This window comes from Notamacropus eugenii, chromosome 4 (assembly GCF_028372415.1).
Source record: "Notamacropus eugenii isolate mMacEug1 chromosome 4, mMacEug1.pri_v2, whole genome shotgun sequence".
Taxonomy (NCBI): Eukaryota; Metazoa; Chordata; class Mammalia; order Diprotodontia; family Macropodidae; genus Notamacropus; species Notamacropus eugenii.
In genome coordinates this window covers 293589671-293600756 of record NC_092875.1, presented here as the reverse complement: position 1 = coordinate 293600756, position 11086 = coordinate 293589671, and the positions used below count along the sequence as shown (strand labels likewise).

The 11086-nt window shown below is 38.5% G+C and overlaps 1 protein-coding gene across 1 annotated transcript in view; it reads right to left on the bottom strand.

The window, feature by feature from the left end:
- Positions 1–745: 745 nt before the first annotated feature.
- The window catches only part of KCNB2 (potassium voltage-gated channel subfamily B member 2), a 450026-nt gene continuing 439685 nt past the window's right edge, over positions 746–11086 (bottom strand). Inside the window, exon 2 of the mRNA XM_072604862.1 lies at positions 746–2945. Coding sequence (XP_072460963.1) covers positions 783–2945 — 2163 coding nt within the window. The 3' untranslated portion in view covers positions 746–782. The remainder of the gene's footprint in view (positions 2946–11086) is intronic.

Genomic DNA, 11086 nt, shown 5'->3' with positions numbered 1-11086 from the left:
AATAACTTAATTTCTGGTCATTAAATCTTGCCTGTTCTCATGAGTTATATTTTAGACCACAAATGCCACAATTAAGCAAAGGCAAGTTAAAAAAATGCACCCTATGACATTGCACAGAGAACTAAAAATACTGTATTCCCTTAAATAAACTAATAGACTTAATGAGTCTTATAATAGAAAGCAAGGTACATGAGATACTTTAAATAGAGGTTGCGATCTTGCAACGTAAGTCTGTACAACTCCTCATGGCATCAGGCTCTGAAGGAAGTACTTGTGTCCCTGGAAATTGAATTCCATATATTCTTGAGATTTTTGGCTCCCCCAAATCCATTATTTACAAATGGATGCATTTTGCAAGCTCGAAGCACCTTTTTTTCACATTGTTACGAATGCATGCATTGACATTTCATCCTTTCATGTGCAAATTCTAGAATTCGTTGGAACCCTCAAAATAGTTAAAACAGTTTAAAATTTGTCTAATTATGAGTGAAAGGATCAAAAATGTCAGACGTTGCAGAATGCCAATTCCTGATAGAGCTCTCTTTATTTTATCCACTGTTTTGAAGTCATTTGTGTTAGGTTGTTTGTTACAAAAGCAGCCTTGACTCTTTATTTAAACAGTACTTAAACTAAACTGTTCATGCCATGCAAAAATAACATCTTATGCACTTGTTTTTGTGGGGGGGGGAGGGGGAAGAATAGGGGAGGCTTCCCATTTTTAGTTCATAGGCTTTACTAATTGCGGTTTTTAAGAAACAAGTTTTTATTGCTTTTTTAACTAGTCACATGCTGGTTTCACGCGTGGGACAATAACCTGTCTCCCCAGGATTTGAATGAATCTCTGGGGCAAACAAATGGTTTTCCATCTTGTACCCTTCTTGATTATTGTCCTTTTTCACTTCGCCCACAGCTTGGTAAATGTCTTGCATACAATTGTGACTTGTGTTTTGTGGGGAGGAAGAGAGAGCACCAGTCTCTTCTCTTAAAGGGTCTCTTCCATCACTATGCTTATTCCCACAGCAATTTGTGCTGGAGTCTGGCTGCCTGTCCTCTGAGGCTCCATGGAGCTCTAAGAAGTCTTCATCTTCTCCAGTGTCTATTTCAGTGAAACTCCTCCTCTCTCTTGAAGAGAAAGGAAATAGTTTTTGTTTGGGAAACAGAGGGGATGAACCTTTTGCAGGTCCTTGAGAGAGCCCTAAGACTTCAGTGCCCAGCAAGGGTCTCTCTCCCTGGGGAGAATTCTCCTCTAGGAGAATGGTGCTGATATGTTGGGGTGTGGGTAGAGTAAAGTCTGCCATGGTGGTGACTGGCAAGGGCCTGGCAGTGCTAGGTGGGGTCTGGGGGGCACTGCCTCTGCTCTCCTTGAAGTTCACTTTCAGGGATCTGGATTTTAGGGGATTGCTACCTTTTAGAGAACTTTTTGGACTCTCTGTTGCACTGTCAAACTGCAGAGGACCATGCAGTCCAGACTGGGGTACTACTGAGTCTGGACTCCCAATGGTGTCAATTGGAGTATATTCAAATGTAGCATCTCTAGGGGCAGAAATTTTCTCCCTGGTAAGTGTTAAAAATGGGAGTCCCTTGACTCTTTGGTGCTCTTCTACCCCTGTGGGGTCAGGGGGGAATCTCATTTGTAAGTGAGTGCTGGCATAGGGTGGGAGGGGGGATCTTTCAGTTTCTGTGAAGTCAGTGGCACAGCTGGTGAAGCTGTCAATACTAGAGGTACTCCTCATGTCCATGATGACCTCTGTCTGGGCCACAGCCAGCTGCTCCTGAGGACAGGTAACCTCCTCCATCTCAATCTCCTCTTTGTATACTGGTGGTTTTTCAGCCTGCTCTTGGTAGTCCGAGGCATTCAAGTGTGAGTGGGGCTGTGTAGTCTTAGTGATTTCATTGTATAGCATCTCCAGTTTGTGAGCACTCAAGTGTTGTGGGCTTGAAGAAGTATTGTTGAGCTGTTCATGGGAATCTTTCTGACTCACTTCCTGATACTTATTCTCATAGGATTTGTTGGAGCTGGTTTCAGACAATGCTTTCCTGGCCCACTTCCATCGACTTGGAGACAGGTGGTTATCATCTGTGGAGTCCTTAGTGTTGGCGGAATCTCCCACTTTCTCGACAGCCACATCAATAAGTTCCATACTCCGAGCAAAGGCATCTTTTAAGTTCATGGAAACAATACTTCCATTTCTTTTAGCCCGCTCCAGGGCCTCCCTCCTTTTAATTGCCTTCTCCTGACGTTTTTGTTCCTTGTAAAACTCAGAGAAATTGTTCACAATGATTGGGATAGGAAGTGCAATCACTAGCACCCCAGCTATGCAGCAGAGGCCTCCCACAATCTTTCCCAATAAAGTTTTAGGGTAGATGTCACCATACCCTACAGTGGTCATGGTTATGGTGGCCCACCAAAAGGAGGCAGGGATACTGGTGAACTTGGTAGCATCTTCATCCTTCTCCGCAAAAAACACAAGACTAGAAAATATCATTATTCCCATGGCTAAAAAGAGTATCAACAAGCCCAATTCATTGTAACTCCGTCTCAGAGTAAATCCTAAAGACTGGAGGCCTGTGGAATGTCTGGCGAGTTTCAGGATCCGGAGTATCCTCATGATGCGGAAGATCTGCACCACCCGCCTGACGTTCTGGAACTGGAGCACACTCTTGTTGGACTCAGTGAGGAAAATGGTGACATAATATGGTAAAATGGCCAGCAAATCAATGACATTTAATGGACCTTTAAAGAACTTCCACTTGTTTGGTGAGGACAGGAAGCGTAAAAGGTACTCCATTGTAAACCAGGCTATGCAGACAGCCTCAACGTGTGCTAACTGTGGATTGTCAATGGGCTGACCAAATTCGTCCATTTCTTGAAGTTCAGGTAGGGTGTTGAGAGACAGGGCAATGGTGGATAGCACGATGAATAGAATGGATACAATGGCCAAGATCTGGAGGGGAAAAATAAAACATTAATTAGCAATCTACAGATCACAGAAAAGCTGACATTTAGTGCTTGCAAACAGGGCTTTGCAATCATTTTCTCATAATAATCCTGGAAGATAGATAGTGCAAGAATGCTTAACCCCATTTTGTAGATTAAGAAACTAAAAATCAGAGAGTTTAAGTGGTTTGCCCAGTTAATAAGGAGGTGGAGCTGGAACTCAAATTCAGGTCATCTGATTACAAGTCCAATGCCCAGCATCCAAGGGGTGCAGTGGATAGAGCAATGGGTTTGGAATAGGAAAGAATGGAGTCCAAATCTGACCTCAGACACTTTCTGGCTGTGTGACTTTGGGAAAGTCATTTAATCTCTGTTTACCTCAGTTTCCTCCACTGGAAGATGGGGATAATAACAGCATCTAACTCACAGGGTTGATGCGAGGATCAAATGAGACAATAGCAATAAAGCATGTATCACAGTGCCTGGAACAGAATCAGTTCCATATACATGCTTTTTCTCTTTCTTTTCTTTTCCCCTTTTCACTAAATCATAGTATTTTTCACTATTTTAGTTAGGTGGTTAAAAAGTAAACATGTGTAAGTAATCCTCTGATTTTTTTTAAGTGACCAAAAAAACATGACATATTTGTAATTAGGAGCAGCTAGATAGTGTAGTGGAGAATGCCTAACCTGGAGTTAAGAGCTGAGGTCAAATCCAGCCATGGAAACTTATCCGATATGAGACTTGGGCTAATCACATAACCTGTCTGCCTCATTTCCCCTATTTGTAAAATGGGGATAATAATAGTTACTTCCCAGGGTTGTTAGGGGCTACAGGCATTATTATCTCCATTTAACATATGAAGAAACTGAGGCTCATGGAAATTTAAGGACTTTCCTATAATCAAATAATTAATCAGGTGAGAGGTGAGCGTCCAACCCAGGTCTCCTCAGAGTCTAAATCTAGCGCTTTTTCCACAATATCATGCTGCTCCATTAGTTCCACTAATCCAATATTTCTATTTGGCAGTTGGGGTACGGTAGCTCCATTGGGACTATGTAAGCATCAGCACCTACCACATGTGAAGCATTTTGTTAGGTAACAGGGATAAAAAGAAAAAAAAAGAAAGAAGTTCAGACATCTAAGAGCTTACTTTCTACATTACCTGTGCCCTTGTCTCTAGAAATTCCCTTCCTCACCATTAATAGTGTTTATGAGATACAAAGCTATTCAAGACAAAAAATTCCTTTGCCTATAAGAACTTATATCCTAAATCCTGAAACTGACATAGAATGATTTGTGTATAGGACAATATAACATTCGGAAGAAAAAAGGCCATCAAAAGTTAAGTATTTGCATATGTAACAGGGGCGGTCTGTTTGGATCATGTGCATTGATTGGCTCCATGGCTCAATATAGGAACTAGCTAGGTTCTTGAGTACCATTTTGCGGGGGTTAAAAGCCCTTGTCCCACTCCCCATGCAGTCAAAGTGTATATTCTCATGGGCTTACCTTTGTCACACATAATTTACATTATTGAGGCAGAGTGTTCCTAGTTTTGGGGTAATGAAAAGTACAAGCTATTCTCCTTGAGAAAAGGAAGATCATGGAGAAAGCTTTTGAAGAAGTACAACTTGAAACACCTTGGTGACAAACATGCACATTAAATATAGAAAGTGACACGTGACAAGTAAAAAATTAGAAGAGGGGAAAGAAAGCTGAAATAGATCCAAACAACTTGTAAAACTCACGGCATGTCTATCTCTGCGACAGGCATTCAATTTTGGAAACTGCTTCTCAAGAAAGGTGTATCAATTAAGCCACAGAAGGGGTGGATGGTGGGTTGAGAATAGAATGAGTTGTAAGAGCAGTATCTAAGAAGGAAAGACTAAGTAGGTTATGGAAGTTATGAAAGACTAAGATTGAAAAAGTCTATGTTATAGAGCTATAAAATAATGAAAGACCATGATCTGGCTCTTTCTCCTCAAATTATGGATTCCTTGATGTAAACCAAACTCTATATGTATTTGAAGGAGAAGACTTGTCTAAGCCAAATTTTGGCTTAGCTATTTATTCTCTGTGTGACCCAACTTCTTTGGGATCTAAAAGTTGAGAGGACTAGAACATGTCTAAAATTCCATCCATTGATAAATCCCATAATCCCTTGCAATAGTTTTAGGATAAAGTAAATTAGCATTTCTCTATTTAGCAGGAAGTATTTAGAACCCCAAACACCTTTTGTCCTTCTACTTCTCCCACTGTTATTCTTCCTAAACCTGGCTCTCTACCTTTAACTTAATCTCTGTTCCCTTGATGCTTCCATTTCCTTCTATTCGATCAAATCTCTTCTGGCTTCACTTTTCTCACTACCTTGTGCTCACTCAATGGTGTGCCATTTATCTCCATGAATTCCTCTTCTTTTGCCTTGAATCCTTTCTCCACTTGTGCCAACCAATCTTGGGTATCCCTTACCAATCCCACTCCCAAGCTATAGGAAAATGTTTAAGTAAAGTACAAAATTGAGTTGACTAGGATCCATTACATGTTTATTCGTTTTGACCTCCACTGAATCTCACTATTTTACAACAATTCTTTTGTTAAATTTTAAAGAAAAAATTAACTTTGTTTATTCTGAACTTGAATTACAAAAAGACAGAAACCCAACATAAAACAGTATTCTATTTCATGTTGTGAATTTCCATGTCATACCACTTGCTTTTTAAAAAAGAATATAATAAATTCTACACATTACTTTCAAAACTATCCTTTTCTGTGCTTTTTTCTGAATTTCCTTCTGCTCCCTGCTTTAAAAGAAGTTTCAATGGTCCTCTTTTTTTGGCATCATTTTTACTAACTCTTTTGTCCCTTCCCACAACCTCTTTAGTTAACTGAGAGAAAGGGGGAAAACCGTTATGAGAAATAAGCATAGTTAAGCAAAATGAAATCCATACAATGGTAATGTTCAGAAAAAAATTACAGTTTTACACCTTATTTCCATGACTTCTCTGTCAGAATATAGGTAACATGCTTCATTAAAGGTATTCTAAAGACATTGATGGTCATTTCCTTGATCACGGATAAGTCTTTCAAAGTTGTAATGTTGTCTTTGTATAAAGTGTTCTGCTGATTCTGCTCATTTAATTTTGTGTCAATTCATACAACCCAGGATTTTCCAAAATAGTCTCATAACTTCTTAGGGAACAATAATGTTTAGCTACATACATGTATCAACATTTGTTGATTCCCCAATTATCTAAGATGCAACCGAAGGTTCTCTTTTAGATTTTTAGTTCCCTTATTGTGTTTTCTTTGCCCCATCAATCCTTTTTTTCAGGTTCAGGAAGTTTCTTTTGCTTAAGACTATGCTTTCCTATGTACGATCCTTCCTTTTAATCCTCCTATTCTTTTGGCCATTGCTTGATATATTTATAACTCAAAGTGTGTGTGTGTGTGTGTGTGTGTGTGTGTGTGTGTGTGTGTGTGTGTGTGTTCTTTGAACTTTGAGTAAAGTTCATTTGATGGCCACTCCCACATTTCTTCATCAATGTTTACATACTGTTCTTCTTGCTTATCAAAATATGAGAAATAGCAAATTCCCCAGCTCCTGACATTTTCCTCCTTTGTACTCTAGCGCATTACTCTTCATATACTCTCTTTTCTCTCCTCTTCTTTTAAAAAATTTGAGCTCCAAATTCTTTACCTATCTCCTACTTTCTAGTCCCTGATGATGCAGATGAAATGACATGAATCAAACATGTGAAATCATGCAAAACCCATTTCCATATCAACCATAAAGCAAAAAATAAAAGGCCAAGAAAACCACACTTGCATATGCCCTTTGAGTTCCCCAATTGTTTCTTTGGAGGTGGACAGTACTCTCTCATTATGAGTCCTTTGCAACTGTCCTGGACTGCTGCACTGACCAGAATAGTAAAAAAGTCTTTCACAGTTGATTATCATCACAGCATTGTTTCTGTTGTGCACAGACTCCCGGTTCTTCACATCTCACTCTCCATCAGTTCATATAGATCTTCCCATTTTTTTTTCTGAAACTACCCCTTCATCATTTTTTGAGCAATACTTTATTTTTCCCAAATACATGTAAAATAATTTTTAACATACATATTTTAAGATTGTGACTTCCAAATTCTCTCCTTCTTTCTCTCCTCTCATATGTCCCTGAGATGATAAGCAATTTGATATAGGTTATAAATATGTAATCATGCAAAGCATATTTCCATATTAGTCATATTGTGAAAGAAAACAGACCAAAACAATCCAATATGAAAAAAATGAAGTGAAAAATAGTATCCTTAAATCTGCATTCAGATTCTATCAGTTCTTTAATTGGAGGGGAATAACATTTTTCATCATGAATTCTCCAGAATTTTCTCGAATCATTGTACTGCTGAAAATAGCCAAGTCATTCAGATAATTGATCATTATATAATATTACTGTTACTGGATACAGTGCTCTTCTGATTCCGCTCGCTTCGCTTACCATCAGTTCTTGTAAGTCTTACCAGGTTTTCTGAAATCATCCTGCTCCTCATTTCTTACAGCACAAAATACTCCATCATAATCATATACCATAACTTGTTCATCTATTCCTCAATTGATGGGCATCACCTCAGTTTCTAATTCTTTTCCTCCACAAAAAGAGATGCTAAAATATTTTTGGTATTTATACGTACTTTTTCTCTGATTTCTTTGAGGTACCAACCTAACAGTGGCATTGCTGGGGATGCACAATTTTACAGGCCTTTACGTATAGTACCAAATTATTCTCCAGAATGACTAGACCAATAGTGTACCTATTTTCCCTCATCTCCTCCATTGTCATTTCTGACAGGTGTTTCCGAGCTGTTTTAATTTGCATTAATCTAATTAATAGTGATCTAGAGCATTTTTTTCCTATAACTGTAGACAGCTTTGATTTCTTCTTATGAAAGCTGTTCATATCTTTTGGCCACTTATCCATATCTTCTGTTTTTATCATTTAATTTCCTCACCCTTTGAAGATATCAATGTTCTGAAGGAACTTATTTCTTCTTTTATTAGAATGTTAGCACTACATCATCGGTTACTTTTAAATGCTCAAATAAATTTACTCTTCTAGGTTTTTCCGAATTCTCACATCATATCAAATTTCTTTCTTAGCTATTCTGTTTTCGTCATTACTGCTTAATTTTTTAAATATATATTAAAGGTTCATTCTCTCTATTCCTATCCCCAAGGACTGTACTCAGTTTTGCAGGGTAAACTATTCTTGGTCATAAAACTCTTTTGTCTTTTAGAATATTATTTTCTAAAATATACTCTCATTTCTAGCAAAAGATGTAAGATCTTGTCTGAAGCTAACAATAGTTCCTTGGCACTTTAACTGCTGCTTTCTGTTTTCCTTCAGTATTTTTTTCTTTGATAAACAAACTCTGGATTTTGGTCTATGGCATTCCTGGAAATTTTCCTTTTGTGATTTCTTTCTGGAATAAATGAATTCCTTCTATCTTTACTTTGCCTTTTGGTTCTAATAGGTCCAGGCAGTTTCATATATGATTTCTTGATATATGGTACCCAGGAATTTTTATTAATTATGGTTTATAGATAATCCAGTGATTCCTAAATTATTTCTTCTTTACATGTTCTCATAATCATTTGTTTTTTAACTTTCTCTATTTATAGGTCTGCAGGTAATTTTCCTTTCTCTTTTAAGTTCATTGTTTCTGATATTAGCTCTCTTACCAGTAAGTAGTACTTCTTCCTATCTTATAGGATCACTTATTTCTGTTAGGCCTATCCTAGGTTTCATTTCTTTGGCAATGTTCATTACTTTCTCTTCAAAGCTACTTATTCTTATTCCACTTCTTTCCTCCAGAGCTATGATTGTATCTTTAATCTTGCTTAATTTCTTCTGAGTATTCACGTAGTACTTGTAAAAAATCAATTATTTTCTTTGAGTCTCTATCTGCAATTGTTATCAAGTTGGGGTTGCAAAAATTTAGTGTTTGGTGATTTATTTCATTAATTAATGTCTACAGTTTTAGTTTATAATTATATTTAATCAAGGCTTTGTGCCAAGACTAGGTTTCACCACAGGCTATGTTTTTGGTTGAAGTGTTTGGCCTTATTTTGGCCTTCGCTTTGGCTCCAGAGAACTTTTGCTCTTGCTCTACCTTCTCAGGTTAGAATCTCTTGATCTTTGAAGTTCAGAGCACTGGGCTTTCCAAATCTTTTTTAGCATCTCAAGTTAGAATGTTATGGCTGTCAGAGCCTCTGAATCAGAGACATTCCATCTAACTGATGTGGTACCATGTTGAATGAATAAAGCATTTATCAAGAATTTACTGTGTCCTTAATACCACATTCCTAATTTATTAAGGACTTAGTACTTAGCACAGTGTTAAGCACCAGGGATATAAATGCAAAAGTATGGTGTCACCTACTCTCAAGGAGCTTATATTCTTATAGGGAAGAAAACACATGGAAGGTCTCAGCTATAGATCAGAAGGAAAAGGCCCATGGTTGGCACAGCAGATGTTAATGTCTTTTCTATAATGTCATTTCCACTGACAAAATCATTTCAATTCTTAATGCTGAATGAATTTGAAAGGGCCAAGGACTTTGGTGATGAGAACTTTCTTTTCTGGGTCTTTAAAAGACTCTATAATACCTGCAGAAGCAGTTTCCAGGCTGCATCTCCACAGGAGTTGCATCCCAGAATGATGACTATGCATTGGGATGGAAGCATTGATAATCTCAGTGCTTTTGGGTTCTGGGTCCAGTATCCCCTAAGGTCTGAAGGGAGGTAGGTGATGGTCAACGTGGTGGTGGTGGTTTGAGTTGCCTGGTACCTGCTCCCTCTCTCAGGGTACCTTGTTGCTTCTGCTAGACTGGTGTTCCTGGCCTGTGAGTAGCAGATGGTTGGTAGTTGATGTTGGAGGATTGGCTTCTCCACAGATGCTACTTCCCTGAATAATGCCTGTGAAGGTTAGAGCGAAAGCAGAACTAGTATTCTGGAAGGGAAAGCTGCTGCCAGTCCTATGGCTCACTTATCTGACAACGGATGGTAACAGATCAGGAGTTGTTGTTTGCGGCGAAGGGGAAGGTGGCCTCTTCTCTACAATGATCTCTTTCTTCAGTGATCAGTATGAAAGTTGGGCTGGAAGCAGGTCAATGAGTTGGCTGATTTGCTATTCCCAAGATTCCTCCCTGGGTTAAGTGTACTGGACTGTCTCCATCATAGTTGGAGAGAAGATGATCATCAAGATGGCAGTTTGACTTGCCTGGTATGTGACACCTCCTGTCTTCAGCTTCGCTACTTCATTTAGTCTGTCTTATACCATGCTGATCACCACTCACAGGGGCTTCCAAGGTCCTTACCCTGTGGCTTTCTGACCAGCCTGAGATTTTCTCAGGGAAGAAATTGACCTATAGACACAAAGTCTTGCAGGCTACATGTATCCTGCCTTTGGTTTTATTGGCACTCACTTTGCTTGAGAAATTTCCTTTTTTATTGCCTGTGGGTTTTTGACCGACTTTTTGTTTAGTTCTGGGATGAATGATGTTACTTAATGTTTCTCACTGGATTTTTAAAAAATTGTTATTCAGCCCAATGTGAACTTCAGGGTTTTGTTGCAGTTAGATGGTGGGGGGGAGTTAAGCATCCTGTCTCTGGTTCAGGCGGGCACATTGGCAGGAAGGCTCTTGTTCCCTATCACACTCTCCACGTTTCAAAATGTTTATCTCAAGTTATAAATCTTTACCACTTTCCTCAAATTTCCATTTTCTTTACCTCCTACTCCCCCCAGCAGATAATCTTGCCTTCTGTTTTTGAAAAGATTGAAGGCATCTAATTAAGGTAAGCTCCTTCAATTCATATTTAGCTACTCCTAAAAATCACTGTTTTAATTTATCCTCTTATATTTACCACTATCCACTCTTAAAGGATGAATGCCTCTCCCTGCAGAGGTTAACTCTCCACTAGTGCCCTTATTTCCACTTCTTATCATCTCTTCATGCACCTTATCCTCACCTATCTTCAACCTTTCCCTGTCTATTAGTAGTGCTCTCTCCTCTGCATACAAATATTCTGATCCCTTTTTGTAATAGATATGTTATTTCAAAGATAAAAGGAATTCTTTGTCATAA